Consider the following 15,614-nt stretch of genomic DNA (forward strand, 5'->3'; position numbering starts at 1 on the left):
TCGGAACGCAGAGGCGCCCCGACGCGGGTTGCGCGCGAGTGAAAGCGCTTCTGCGGACAGCTGGCAAACGCAGCGGCCAATCGCCGCCCGAGCTGCCCCGCTGACCACGCCCCGTCCTTTCCCTTCGGCTCTTGATTGGCGGAGCCGTAAAACCCGGGCACGCGCGCCCTTCCTAGACCCCCTATATAGAGGCTGAATGGGAAAACGTGCGTCTTGTTGGGAGGTTTGATCCATGTCCGCACTTTCCTCCTGTCGTTTATTGAGCGCTTGTCTGGGTTGGGTTTCCTTCGGGGTCCCCTACCAGTTCTTATAGGGCATCAGCCAACCCAACCCTACCAGCGCCAGATTAATTGTTCCTGCGATCTCCACGGGATTAGCTCCTGCGATGCCCCAAAGGAGCTCTTTGTTTATTCGAATAGTGGAAGGGAAAAATTTACCAGCCAAAGACATGTAAGTAAAAAACAAACGGGGCTGCGGCCCCTTTATGACCTCCCCCCCCCCCCGCTCCCCAAACCCAGTTCTGTGTTGCTGTTAAAGCTGTGGTTGTGTGTTTTTGTGTGATGTCTTGGGGCAGGCTTTGGCAGAAGGACAGCCCTGTGGAGTTCAGCGGTGTGCCTCTTTCCTCTTTTGTGTCAAGGCTTTTATGCCTCGTTTGTGGGATTTTAGGGGGCTCGGGGGACTCTCAGACAACGTTCGGGGTTTCCAGATGGCTGTTTTTGTCATTGACAATCAAATCAAAATAGGGTGACCCTATGAAAAGGAGGACAGGGCTCCTGTATCTTTAACAGTTGTATTGAAAAGGGAATTTCAGCAGGTGTCACTTGTATATATGGGGAACCTGGTGAAATTTCCTCTTCATCACACCAGTTAAAGCTGCCCTCTTTTAAATCTGCTCACTCTAGTATAGCTCCTGCAGCTTTAACTGGTGTGATGAAGAGGGAATTTCACCAGGTTCTCCATATATACAAATGTCATCTGCTGAAATTCCCTTTTCTATGCAACTATTAAAGCTATAGGAGCCCGGTCCTCCTTTTCATATGGTCACCCTAATCAAAGCTGAATCTGAAACCACCCCAAACTCCTCCATCTTCCCATATTTCCCCATTTCCTTGTCTGCCTTTTTCTTCCTACAATAAATCCATTAAGGAGGAGAAACTTGAACAGCTGCACAATGACTCTTGAATCGAAGTACTAGGAACGCTCTGTTTGGAAGCATCTTAGCTCAGTCTACCCCAGCCTAGATATTTTGGACTACGGCTACCATTGCCGTTAACAATGAACTATGCTGGCTGTAGCTAATAGGAGTTGAAATACAAGACATCTGGAGGGCACCAGGTTGGGGCACGTTGTGGTAGTTGTATTACAGGAATTGCCTTGGTTCTGTTCTAGGAATTCTCTCTCTCTCCTGTATGTTATGATGTTGAGGTTGTAGCTTTTTAAAAAAAGGGGGGGTGGAAAGCCAGAAGTCTGCTTGTTATTCAGGCTTTGATAACTTTCCCTTATTAATTTGGACCAACAGGTGTCTAAAAATGAGCCTCAGAAAGTTTTCCTTGTTTCTTTCTCTCCTTTTGAAAAATCTGCAGACTGAACAACGAATTGTACCCCACTGTTAAAAGACTTCCCTTTTATTCCCGTTGAAACAGAAGCTTTGATCCCAATTCCCCTGCTCTAATTTCAAACACATCTTCCTGTAATACTGAAAGGGTCCCTAACTACATCGACCTCCACTTTTTAAAAACATTTGTTTTCTATTTTGTAACACAAAAATGAGAATTATCTTTCACTTGTGCATGAGCGCACACACAAACACCTTTTTTGCCCATGCCAACCCAGACATGTTCCCGGGCCTTAAATGCCACCCCTGCCTAAATCTTCGTAACATTATTTGGCAGAGTTTCTAAACCGTCACAGATTCCAGAGGGGAATCCATATTAATCCCTTACAGCAAAACCAGTTGTGCCGCCTTTTAAAAAGTCTCATTGTGGCATAAGCTTTTGTCAGATGCAAGAAACCACATTATTGCATCTGCGTTTGTGAGTGAATTCCTGGTCGCTACACAATGCGGGTTAAAATGCAAACTCTGTCAGCGTGACAAATGACAGCTCAGAGTTTAATCTAGATAAGACAGCAAAACAGCTGGTCAAAAGCGTGTTTGTGTCTGTTTGCTTTTTTCCCCCACCCCAGATTTTTGCAAGAAGGGCTTGATTTGTGCCAGATTTCTCGTGTTCCCTTTAGAAATCCAGCACGGTTTGGAATGAAAAGGATTCTGATGGAATAGAATTGGGGAAAGCAGAAGAAAAAGCTGCAAGGCTTTTAGAGAGAAAGCGCTGGAAGTTCTTCATGTGTGATCATATTACATTAGCCTTCCTCGGTGTCGAGTGCATTGGGTTGCAACTCCCATCACCCACACCCTGCATGTCATGCTGGCTAGGATTGATGGGAGCTGTAGTAGACAACATTTTGGGAGTAGCTAGCTGGGGAAAGCTTGTATTACAGGAATCCCCATTGTGTTTCCTTCTGAAATGCACACATTCTGCTCCCTCTGCTGGAATGATGTGTGTCTTCCTTCACAGGAATCCTTCTATGGTATTCCACCCAAGGAAAAACATAGCCCTGGCCTGCCACAGTCTCATGGAAAGGGTGGGTGATAGGTTCTTTGATGAGAGCACTGACCAGGAATTCGGAACTCATATGTCTCCATTCAGCCTTTCTCCAAAGAGCAGAATTCAGGGGGTTGTTTCACGTGATCGGAAGGTAGATCTGTTGGCAGTGAGAGCTATAATAGAACCTCCATGTTCAGTGGCAACATAACTGTGAATCCCAGATGCTGGCAGTGGGTGATCCTCAGCTTTGTGATTAATCTACAAGCTTTCAGAGCATCTGTCTCTCTTTTACGAAGACTATTGCAAATAATATTCTGTATGGTTTATCTGGCTGTTTCCTCATTTTCTTCTCTCTCTCTCTCTCTCTCATACACACACACACACACACACACACACACACACACACACACACACACATCTTTCTCAGAAATAGAGAAGTGATCACATTTTGTAAGTCCTGCGTCTGGGACAAAGACTCCAGATTAGCAGGGGAAGCAAACGATGAATTTATTATGGCATAAGCTTTCGTGGACTGCACTGCGTTTCATCAGAGGCTGAAGTGTTATGCTGAGTTACGAGTGTATATACACACACACACATGCTTGTGGAAGCGATTGTAAACAATGAGCTCAGAGGGAGGCGAAATGCAGAAAGCACAGACAGTGTTAATTGCATTAACACTTAAAAACAGCTGTTATAGATAAACGAATTAAACTTTAGCCTGATTTAAGCCATAGGTGATAGAATTGAACGTCTTAATGAATTGCGTTTCAGCTGTCTTCACCATTTGTAATCTCCCTTCAGAGTTCCAGTGTTCAAGGATGGCCATTTTAAGAACAATTACAGGGTGTCTGGGAGGTTGGGAAGTCTGTCAAGGACTCCTCTTCCATTACAGCCAAGCAAAGGTGTATATTGAGCAGGGGGTTGGACTCGATGGCCTTAGAGTCTCCTCCCAACTCTACTATTCTATGATTCTATTTCCCCATCCTTCTCTCTGTGCACATTGTGTATACAGCTGTAATGTGTACACACTCCTAAAAGAGCACAGGTGGAGTGACCCTATGAAAAGGAGGACAGGGCTCCTGTATCTTTAACAGTTGTATTGAAAAGGAAATTTCAGTAGGTGTCATTTGTATATACGGAGAACCTGGTGAAATTTCCTCTTCATCACAATAGTTAAAGCTGCAGGTGCCCTGCCCTCTTTTAAATCGAAGGTGCAAGAGGCACATGGGAGAAGGAAGATGTTGTGAGAGGGACCCGTGAAAATCTGAGTGCCCAGTAATGCACGTGCAATAAAACGCTCATCTGATGGAGCTCTGAATAAATAAATAAAATCATTCCCAATCACCGGGCTGGCTGTCCAACATTTCTGGAGAGAATCAGTCTGAGGAAGGCAACTGTATTTCTATGTAAAGGAAGCCTCTAGAATGGATATTTGCCATAATTTTGCAGGATTTGCTAGCACATGTGGATATGAGGTTAGGGTGGCTGTTTGGATGTTCTTTAAAGGTTAACATATGTGACAAAAGCTGGCATTTCTCCTAATTTCCAAAGTGTTTTTTTAAAATCTTGTTTTGAAAGGAAGGCAATTATCATTTCCCATTTATAATTAAGAATTTAGGAAATCCTTCTCTAGTTGAAAGATTGTTTCCATCTACCTCAGTTCTGTCTAAACCAGTCTTCCCCAACCTGGTGTCCCTTTGCATGTGTTCCTGGCTGGCAGGGTGGATTTGATTTAAATCAATTTGATTTAAATCACGATTTAAATCACTACTCAGAAAGACTTGATTTAATCATGTGACCTCCCCCCACCCCCAAAAGTGCACTCTACTCATTGAATTTTTTGAAACTTAGCACTTAAGAGGTAAAGGGGTTGATTCTGTGTACATAGATTTGCAAAGGAACAATGGGATTGTGATCCCTGCAGACACATATTCACAGTTTGGAGAACTGTAAAACCAAGCCTCTGTGATAATAATATCTTCTAGATTGAAAAATTGCCCCATAATCTTACGGAAACCTCTGGAAGAGCATGACATTGTGAACAGATTAATGGAATTCATTTACCCTAAAATTTAAACATTACATGAATATACAGCCTCATGCTACATAATTAAAAACGATGCTTTAGGGTGGATTCCTGCATTGAGCAGGGGGTTGGACTCGATGGCCTTGTAGGCCCCTTCCAACTCTGCTATTCTATGATTCTTATTTCGTGATGAATAACCTTTGGACTGTAATGCATCTTCAATAGAAAACTACCATTAGATAGATTTTTCCTCAAAAGGCATTTTATTAAAAAAAAATCCAATTTAAATAAAAATCCTGATTTTTTTATTTTTTAAAAAAACATTGATTTTTATCCACCCTGCTGATTGGGGAATGTTGGGTGTTGTAGTCCCAGTATAACAGAAGGATATGAGGATTAACCCAGAGTTAATATGGGATCTGATTTAAGCTCAGCTCAAAGTCTAGTTAAAGTAAGAGGACCAGTGTGGTGTAGTGGCTAGAGTCTTGGACTGGGAGTCAGGCGATCCGGGTTCTAGGCCCCACTTGGTCATGGAAGCCCACTGGGTGACTTTGGGCCAGTCACAAACTCTCAGCCCAACCTACCTCACAGGGTTGTTGTTGTGAGGATAAAACAGAGAGGAGGAGGATTATGCATGCCTCCTTGGGTTCCTTGCAGGAAGAAAGGCAGGTTATGAAAGTAATAAATAGCAATAATTAATAATAATACAAACATCTTTGCTCGTACATTTGTAGTCTCTCTTCCCCCTCCTGCACTGTTACCCCCATGTCTGAAATATTACACATCCACCATGGTTTCCTTTTATAGAGACTAGAATTTCCCTTCGTTTACACTAGGGTGACCATATGAAAAGGAGGACAGGGCTCCTGTATCTTTAACAGGTGCATTGAAAAGGAAATTTCAGCAGGTGTCATTTGCATGCATGCAGCAGCTGGTGAAACTTCCTCTTCATCACAACAGTTAAAGCTGCCCTCTTTTAAATCTGGTCACTCTAGTATAGCTCCTGCAGCTTTAACTGTTGTGATGAAGAGGGAATTTCACCAGGTTCCCCATATATACAAATGAGACTTCTGAAATTTCCATTTCCATACAACTGTTAAAGATACAGGAGACCTGTCCTCCTTTTCATATGGTCGTCCTAGTTTACACGTTATGTTTAACGGGTCTCTTTGACCCCTCCCTCTGCCAGTTTTTTTAATTTAATTTTATTATTATTACTGGAAGTCTATCCCTTGGTAATTGGAGATCTTGCAGTTCTGTCAACAAAGCATAAACCCTTACAGAAGGAGGAAATGATTTGAGTGTGACCTTTTAAAACTGTTTATTTAATGCTAACAGCCCGGAGACCTCTAGGAGGAAAAACATGTTTTTGTTATGGGCTGTGAAAATTTCTCAGGCGGTGCTTGCAATTGGACAGAAAAGCACAAATGGAATAAATATATATATATGTATTTTTAAAGTTGAATAGGGTGACCCTATGAAAAAGAGGACAGGGCTCCTGTATCTTTAACAGTTGTATAGAAAAAGGAATTTGAGCAGGTGTGATTTGTATGTATGCAGCACCTGCTGAAATTCCCCTCTTCATTACCACAGTTAAAGCTGCAAGGGCCCTGCCCTCTTTTGTAGCTAGAGTGACCAGAGACAAAAGAGGGCAGGGCTCCTGCAGCTTTAACTGTGGTGATGAAGAGGGAATTTCAGCAGAGTGCCATTACTTACGTAGCTGAAACAGCACCAGGACGGATGTTTCATCAGAGTTAGGGGAACCTCAAGGAATACAGAAGTACAAAAAAATATTTAGAGAAATGTGACAAGGACTGGGCATGACCAATGGCCATGAAAGGCAGAGTCACGTGGGCAGGTGGAAATCCAAGCAATAGTGGGGTTGTAATGGAGTATCGTAGAGGAGAACATGGCTGGCTAATAAATAACAGCACACCATACTGCAACATTTTGTTGCAAATCTTTCTTTTAATAGTCTCAGTGTGTGGTGGTAACCTCTTCTTCTTAGGTGATGTAACAACTCAAACCTAGTTTTAAATACCTGTCAGGCTGCAATTAATTTTTTTTTAAAAAAATAATGGTTCTATTCTTGTGATCCAGATTGCTACTTAAAAGTGCAAATATTAACCAGATATGTGCAGGGGAGTGTTTCTGTTCTGCAAATGTGCAAGGGCAGTAAAAATAATAGTGCTCCTACCTTTAACCACTTAGTAGTTTAATTAGCTAAAGTTCTAGCGGATTTTATTTCTGATACCCCGCCTTTTAAAAACACTATATTAAAAAATAAATAAATCCCGGACTTACAATGTCATTTCAAATACCTTTAAAAAAAGGACCATCAACTCATGAATTTAAAATGGCAATAAAACCATCACAGAGCATTAGAAGCCTAGGAAAGTGGTGCTAATTGCCTAAAAGCAATTAGATCTGGTGCCAGGGGGAGGGAGGGAATTCCATAGATCAGGTGGTACTACATTTCCGTGCCATGCTCTTCGCTTCAGAAAGCAGAGTTCCTCCAGTTAAGAGGTAGGCAGATTTCATGTTCTTAAATGGTCCTACGCCATTTAAGGACATCAGAAGTGCCCTGACGCTGGATCACACAGTCTCCAAACAGCCGTCGGCCAGGGACTAACAAGGCAGGACATGGTGCAACAGCACCCTCCCACCCATGTTCCCCAGCAACTGGTGCACACAGGCTTACTGCCTCGAATACAGGAGATAGCAAACAGAGGCCACTTTGGGAACCACTGCTTTAGAACAATTCTTGTGGATTTAGAATTACGCTTTGATTTGCATCAGCACTATTAACCTTGTAATTGACTATATCCTTTTTGGGGGTCCTTTTGTTCTGGCTTGATATTTCGGCTGAGGGTTTTCCTTCCCCTTGTTTTCTTTGCTAGAAAACAGAACGGGGGCTACCCACCCACCCGCCTGCCTGCCCTCCTGGCCTACGTGCTGCCATAAGGAGGAAGCAGCAGCCAGGCACCTCTCCATCGTGCCTGGCTCCAGCTCCAGCTGAGAGCCCCCTCCCTCCTGCTACCTACTGTCTCTGCAGAGGCCACCAGTGAGGGAGGAAGCAGCAGCCAGGCACCTCTCCATCGTGCCTGGGTCCAGCTCCAGCTGAGAGCCCCCTCCCTCCTGCTACCTACTGTCTCTGCAGAGGCCACCAGTGAGGGAGGAAGCAGCAGCCAGGCACCTCTCCATCGTGCCTGGGTCCAGCTCCAGCTGAGAGCCCCCTCCCTCCTGCTACCTACTGTCTCTGCAGAGGCCACCAGTGAGGGAGGAAGCAGCAGCCAGGCACCTCTCCATCGTGCCTGGGTCCAGTTCCAGCTGAGAGCCCCCTCCCTCCTGCTGTCACCTGTAACTGCTGAACTTTACAACGAAGATTGTAGTGCCTGAGTTTGCTTTCCTTTCCCCCCTCCTCCTCCTCCCTCCCAATCCCCTTTCCTTTTGTCTCATGTCTTTTAGATTGTAAGCCTGTGGGCAGGGACTGTCAAGAAATACTTTTGTAAGCCGCCGTGAGAGCCTTTTTTGGCTGAATGGCGGCATAAAAATCCTTAAATAAATAAAAATAAACTTCACCTCTGTGGCGATACATAGCTTCATCGCACCAGGGTTATACTGTACAATCACTGCGAATTGCGTGCAAAGGACTCCGAAGTTTTTCAGTTTATAATCTGTTTTGACTGTGAAGCACTCCCAGGCATCCTGCTTTAATTGTGCTATAAAGCCAAAAGACTCGACCTATTTTACTACCTCTTTAGGAGCGAATCTTTTGTTGTTCTCCGAGTGGCCACTGGGGGCGCAGGAGGAGGATTTGATATGTTTAAAGTACAAATTAAACAAATGCTTACATCTGTGTAAGTTTTAAAGATAAAGGCATCAAAATTGGCACAGTAATAGATATTAAGGAGGGCTTTCAGCATACCAAATTTGAATAGGATTGGGTCATCTGTTGATTTTTTACATTTCCCTGCTTAAACCCTTTTCCTGGTATGCAAAGGATCTTAGGAGCTCCGCCGCCCGGGGTGTAATTTAGCTAACAACAACGACAGCTTTATGCTATGGGGATAATTTGAGGGAAACGGATACGTGGGATGAAGCCCTATATCAGTGGTTCCCAAAGTGGGCGATACTGCCCCCTTGGGCTGGGTGGGATTGCATAGGGGGGCGTTAAGAGGCAGGGGGGGCGCTCGAGGTGGTCTTTTCCGTACCAGGAGTTTTGGTTACAGAATTTCTGATCGCTATCCTGCGCTACGGAGAGTGGTTCAGAAGTTCCCGGTTGCATTTCCAACATCATATTTGGTGGAATGTGGTTTTAGGGTGGTCTGCCTACTTCTCTCCAAGCAAAGAAATCGACTCGAGATTACTAAACATGGTGATTTAAGACTCATGTTAAGTGACCTTAAATCAGACATCCCTTCCTAAAGCCCATCCATCACATTACGAATTTACAGAATAGCGAGGTACTCTACCCTAGTTACTAAATATATCTAATATTCTTGCTAAATGACTATCAGACTTTGAAAAGAGGATATCCCTGGATCAAGTTCATCAATTACGTTTAATTGAATAAATTAAAAAATGCAACTGGATTTTGAATAAATATTCAATTAATTGTTCCTGTTTTGAATTTTATTGTTGTTATCTTCCTTAGTGGGTCGTTGAAAACCGCTATTCTGAATAGTGATTTTTATAGTGTAGGGCAGGGGGCGCTGGGCATGAGTTTGTGGAACCAAGGGGGCGGTGACCTGAAAAAGTTTGGGAACCACTGCCCTATATCATACTTTTTGGGGTCCTGTTGTTTTGGCTTGATGTATTGGCTGAGGGTCTTCCCTCCCCTTGTCTTCTTTGCTAGAAAATAGACCGGGGGCTACGCACCCGCCTGCCTGCCCTCCTGGCTTACGTGCTGCCATAAACTTCACCTCTGTGGTGATACAATCTGTTGTGCCTTGATTAGAGCAATGGCTTGTCATAACCTTGTTCCCATGGAGGATGTTTGCTTACAGCACAGAGGAAATGAACTTGAAGCAATCTCCAGCCAGTAATTTAATGAACCTTTTCCCCATATCTAGCGAGTGCTTGGCCGATGGCCAGGCCACTAAGTCAGGAAGGGCGATTCCAAAGCCTCTACTTCGATTACACCTTTCCCACTGATCTTCTGCCTCCCCGCCACGATCGCCAATTCATTCAAGCTGATCATCTCTTGATCGAACGCATGCAAGGATCGAAACCAAGGGTGCATTTGATCCTCTGAAAAAGAAAGGCTAAGCCAAAATCCGTAAAGGAGGAGAAACGAAAATTCCTCAGGAAAAACCAGACTTCTGTCCGCCTGAAATGTGGCAGGGATGTCTGAGAATTCCACAGTGGAATTAAATGAATTTGGATTTTTATGAATCCAACCTGTGGAACGGCTTTTTCCAGAGTCACACAGATTCCGCAAACTTTTGCAGCAAACTCTTGATGTGTGTTTTTACTTTCCAGAATATTACACAAATCTAGTTGCAGAAAATGACGTAAAATAAAAAATGCCAGTTGAAAATGTGCCTTTCCCCTATAGGCTGAAGCAGGAAAATGCACATTTGGGGCTGGATTTGCACATTTGGGGGGGGGATTTGCACATTTTCACAAATGCGGAATTTGTGAAAATTTGGGAACTTGGGAAAGAACACCAATACTCTCAATGTGCAGATGGAATGAAAGACACCTGACAATCTGCAAAATGCAGACGGAACGGGTTTTTATAAAACCTGTATATCTGTAAATGAGGGGCCCTACGAGAAGGTCCTGGGTTCAATTCTCAACGTTTCCAAGTAGGGGCTGGTAAAGACCCCCCATTGGAAATCCTGGAGAGCTACTCTCAGTCAGTGTAGGCTGATGGGCAAATAGTCTAGTTTGGCATAGGACAGCGCCCTATGTTCTATTACTGGCTTTGCTTGGGTTGGAATAGCCCAAATCCGCTGAGTACATTTCTGAAACCCAGAGCGGATTCACTGCACCACTGACATCGGAACTACCAGCCTCTACCAGTTACCAGAACTTTTTTCTGGTAACTGTCCCCTTGGTTCCACAAACTCATGCCCGGTGCCCCCTGCGCGCGGCCCCTTTAAATGGGAAGCACCCACCGCAGGCTTGCCGAGGGAGGGCGGGAGGGAAGGAAAAGAGAGCAAACGCCTCCGTTTTGCAGCCGGCATGGCGGGGCACACCAAGCAGGGTATGTCTCTTCATTAGCGTTTTGGTGCTTTTGAAACATTTCAATTCACCGTTAAAAGGACTCTTCTTAAACGGTATTAATACATGATTGCTTGGGACCAAACTACCTTCTCCCATAAAAAATATCCCTGGGTTTTAAGACCTTCTGGAGAGGCGCTTCTCGGAAAAGACCACCTCAAGTGCCCCCTGCCTCTTAATGCCCCCTTGCTGCCTCCTTGCCTCTTAACACCCCCTATGCAATCCCACCGCCCCCAAGGGGACACTACTGCCCACTTTGGGAGCCTATGGTTTAGTTCCCCTCCCCTGCCAGTAAACCGCTGTGTCCTATCAAAGGAGTCAGTGAACTACTGCCTTGACATCCTCACTATTCTAAAATAAGAATTCTCTGTCTGTCCTGGTTGTTTCTTCTAAAAAGAAAAATGTTGACCCTGGCCTTCAGCTTCTCTCTCCCAACCCTCTTTCGTTTACATTCTTCCTTGCTCTTTCTTCTGCCTTTTGAGCTGGGAGAAGAAAAAAAGATTTATTTATTTATTTATTTATTTTAAAAATCCTGTTTCCGGTGAGACAAATGTCTTTTGGTCTCTGCGGCCTTCTTCCCACAGTCGGGGTTCTTTTCCGTGCTTTACGTCCGAGCCAGGAGCTTTGAAGCGAAACCTCTGCATGACGGCTCCCGCTATTTTAACATATTCTTATTATTGCTTACTGGCAGAGTGCAGGGGTTGTGTCCGCGACGCTGGAGGAGCCTCCGCTTTTGCAGTGAGCTGCCACACGCATGAGGACAGGCGTGGTCGTGACACACGTGCACACACCGATGTTGTAGTTCAATGTACACGGAGGGCAGTGGAGGCTGGGGGTTCCGATGTCAGGGGTGTGTGAATCCACTCCGGGTTTCAGTCTGAACCAGCCAGAATTCTAAAGGAGCTGGGGATGGGGGATACTTGGCTCAGCAATACTACAAACGAGAAGGATCTTGGAATTGTTGTAGATCGCAAGCTGAATATGAGCCTACAGTGCGATATGGCTGCAAGAAAGGCCAATGCTATTTGGGGCTGCATTCATAGAAGTATAGCTTCCAAATCGCGTGAGGTCCTGGTTCCTCTCTATTCGGCCCTGGTTAGGCCTCAGTTTGAGTATTGAGTCCAGTTCTGGGCTCCACAATTCAAGAAGGACGCAGACAAGCTGGAGCGTGTTCAGAGGAGGGCAATCAGGATGATCAGGGGTCTGGAAACAAAGCCCTATGAAGAGAGACTGAAAGAACTGGGCATGTTGAGCCTGGAGAAGAGAAGATTGAGGGGAGACATGATAGTACTCTTCAAATACTTAAAAGGTTGTCACACAAAGGAGGGCCAGGATCTTTTCTTGATCCTCCCATAGTGCAGGACATGGAATAACGGTCTCAAGTTAAAGGAAGACAGATTCTAGCTGGACATCAGGAAAAACTTCCTGACTGTTAGAGCAGTACGACAATGGAACCAGTGACCTAGGGAGGTTGTGGGCTCTCCCACACTAGAGGCCTTCAAGAGGCAGCTGGACAGCCATCTGTCAGGGATGCTTTAGGGTGGATTCCTGCATTGAGCAGGGGGTTGGACTCGATGGCTTTATAGGTCCCTTCCAACTCTGCTATTCTATGATTCTATGAAACCCGGAGCAGATTTGCCACCCCACTGACATCGGAGGCACCAGACTCCGCTGGGAGATGCTGTAGCTCAATGGCATTGCAGCTGTTTTCCATGCAGAAGATCCCCGATTCAATCCCTGGCATCTCCAGGAACTATTATTTACTTACTTAATGTATTTATTTTATCCCCCTCCTGAGCCCGGAGCAGCGTACAATCAGTCAGTAAACAAGACAACCCCCCCCCCACCCGCAGGCTTATAATCTAATGAAGGCGTGGCACACAAGGAAATAGCAAAAGGGAGGGAAGAGGAAAGCAGCGTTTCAGCAGGGCCGATGGAATGGCCCTGCATACCGTCTCATCTCCTGGGGGGCCAACTGGATCAGGCCCTGATGTTCCCTTATGTTCATTCAGTAGCTTGCATTTTGGGGGAATCTGTATGTCGTGTTTCTCAGAAAGCTCCTGCTTTCAATGGGAGACAAATGATGAGACCTGCTAAGTAAGCCACAAAGCTTTTATTAAGCAGCAAACATCTCTTCTACCTGAAGGGAGTCTAACCTCTTGGAAACGTCCCCCTAGGCAAAACTATGCAAACTAAGTGAGACAATTGTCTGACCAAGGCGAACAAGAAGCCCCTTCCCAAACGCCTGTAATTTCAGAGAGCCTGGTGCGGAGGCAGGTTCTGGTACAATCTTTGTCGGATGAACTTTCTCACTCCTTCCTTCCGCTCTCAGTGTTTGAGCTTCCGACGGACCCTAGCATCAGCTAGCTTGTCGGGATGCTCACCTCTGGAAGAAAGCTCACTTCCCACCGAGTGTGTAGGATTTGGCCTTGAGGAGATAAGCTCTGGAGAGGGCTGACTCCCAGCTGGGGAATCACCCGTGAGAGCTTCCTCCCCCACTGGTACAGGCTGGCTGGTGTCTGGTGCTCCTCCTCTAGGTCCGAATCTGGTTCTGATTGATTACCTGAAACACCTCCCAAAACAGGAGCAGTCGGGTTAGACATGACACTGTAATTCTCTACTGACACAAATACCCTAATGTGTACTTTTCTCTCTCTCTCTTTCCAGTACAGGCAGCAGTGACCCTTACTGTATTGTGAAAATTGACAATGAAGCCATCATCAGGTAAGTGATGCAGACTTGAGCACGCAATTGTGAACCCGAGGTTGGACCCTGAGAATTCCCCCCTGTGTTTCGGATTGCGTGCAATAACTGCTCAGGAGCACTGATACCTCTTGCCAACTGCCTGGTTCAGAACTACATACAATTTCTTATAAACAGTTAATTAGGCCTGGGAGCCGGAGGCCTAATTGGTGGGCTATTCCAAAATTTAGGTGCTAACACAGAAAAGGCCCTCTCTCTTCTCCCTATGAGCAGGCCCAGTTGAAGTCATTTTGCTGCCTGAGGTGTAGTAGCAAATTACGCACGCACACCACCGCTCAAAAATCAAGGTGCTTAGTACCCAAAGCCAAGCAAGTTATTTTACCACAAGGGAGGAAAATCCCACACGGACCCGTTCTGTCAAATTGGCCATGAAAACATAGCCAAATTCTGCCCTCGAACTATTAGAATAAGGTCCAGATATTAAGTGAGGCTGGGTCATTTTGAATTTTATTCTATTCCTTTTTTCCACGTTACCGCCTTTGTTAAATTTAATGATGTTGATGTGTTGACAGCATGTATACGTTTTCATTTTCGCTCAGGTTGGTGTTTTTTGTGTGTGTGTGCTTAAATAGTTTGTTTTTATTGTCTGCAGACTGGAAATAAACTGCTATTCGATGAATGTAAGGCACAATAAAGTGAATAACGGTTTGTCACCCTTTCGTGACACTCAAAATCTGCTGCTTGAGGCAGTTGCCTCACTTTACCTCATGGTAGGGCCGGGCCGGCCCACCAGTCCCATTTGTGTTGACGAAGGGACAACGTGGAACTTCTCAAACGGGCCTCAAATTCTGAGCAAGTCCATATGGGAGGAAGCAATTCTTGGCCATTGAGTTGCGCCCCCAGATATGAGAAACGAATGAACTTGAAACAAAATTAGTCTAATTTGGGCCATTGATGCGCTGCCGTGAACTTTCTGCCTGGTCCCGTCTTTGCCCACTTTTAAAATAGTTTCTAAACTTTAGAGGCTAAAGATTTTTCTATCCCTCAAGGCATTTTAAAGGTCAGAGCGTACTACTGCCAATAACGAAGTTTTCGAAAAGGGATGCTGTTTGTTTTATTTTGTTTCCAGGCTTGACGTGATTTATATTTTCAGTTGTAAGCAGATTTGAGTTTGGTTTTAAAATCACAGAAAGCTGGGATCTAAACGCTGGAATAAATACATATGTGTTAAATTAGGGACGTCATTGGGACATGCTGAGATGGTGGTGACTCACTTAGTTTTGGGGTGGGTGGGAAATAGAAATATTTCTCCATGCTTCCAGGTACCGCTGAGGCCTTGTAGTTCAACGTCAGGCTTCATGGATCAGGTTCCAAATATGTGTGTACAAGTGGGACCTGTCAACTGCAACAAAATGTTGCAGCGTGGAGTGTTTTTCTGTTGAGGATTCCAGCTGTCTCCTGTTCCCAAATATTCCATTCCATTGCCCATTTTCAGGACGTATATGCTGCCTTTTAAGGTAAACCCTCCCAAAATAAAACGTAAACAGCAATACTACACGATTCATCCTTTAGTAATAAAATCCTAAATCAAAACCGGGGTGGGGTGGGAGTTTGAAACGGCAGCAGTTAAAATAACACGGAGCACTGTTCATATGAATTAAAAGAGACTCGCCTGGCGTCAACATTGTTATCTTTTCGGCGCCAGGTCAAGACTTTTCTCTTCTCCCAGGCAGTTAACAACATATGCTGAGTTTTTAACTGACCCCGGAATAGTTATTTTAAAACGGATATTGTTTTGATGGTTTTATATTTTTTGTTTTTAATGTTCACTTTTGTAAACCGCCCAGAGAGCTTCGGCTATGGGGCGGTATATAAATGTAATAAATAAATAAAAGTAGCTTGAAATAAAAAGGTCTTCAAGCTTTGTTTACAACCAGCGAACACGAGGGAATTCACAGATACAGGGAGCCACCACCGAAAAAGGACCTGTTTCTAGTGCCCACCAGCGTGATGGAACTTGACAGTCCTCTGCCTCTTTTCTTGGAGAG

The 15,614-nt window shown here is 44.8% G+C and overlaps 1 protein-coding gene across 1 annotated transcript in view; it reads left to right on the plus strand.

The window, feature by feature from the left end:
• Positions 1 to 385: 385 nt before the first annotated feature.
• Positions 386 to 15,614, plus strand: part of LOC134412657 (ras GTPase-activating protein 4-like) — a 46,534-nt gene continuing 31,305 nt past the window's right edge. Inside the window, exons 1-2 of the mRNA XM_063146616.1 lie at positions 386 to 450; positions 13,531 to 13,587. Of these exons, the coding sequence (XP_063002686.1) occupies positions 386 to 450; positions 13,531 to 13,587 (122 nt within the window). The remainder of the gene's footprint in view (positions 451 to 13,530; positions 13,588 to 15,614) is intronic.

The sequence above is a fragment of the Elgaria multicarinata genome, chromosome 22 (assembly GCF_023053635.1).
Source record: "Elgaria multicarinata webbii isolate HBS135686 ecotype San Diego chromosome 22, rElgMul1.1.pri, whole genome shotgun sequence".
Lineage (NCBI taxonomy): Eukaryota > Metazoa > Chordata > Lepidosauria > Squamata > Anguidae > Elgaria > Elgaria multicarinata.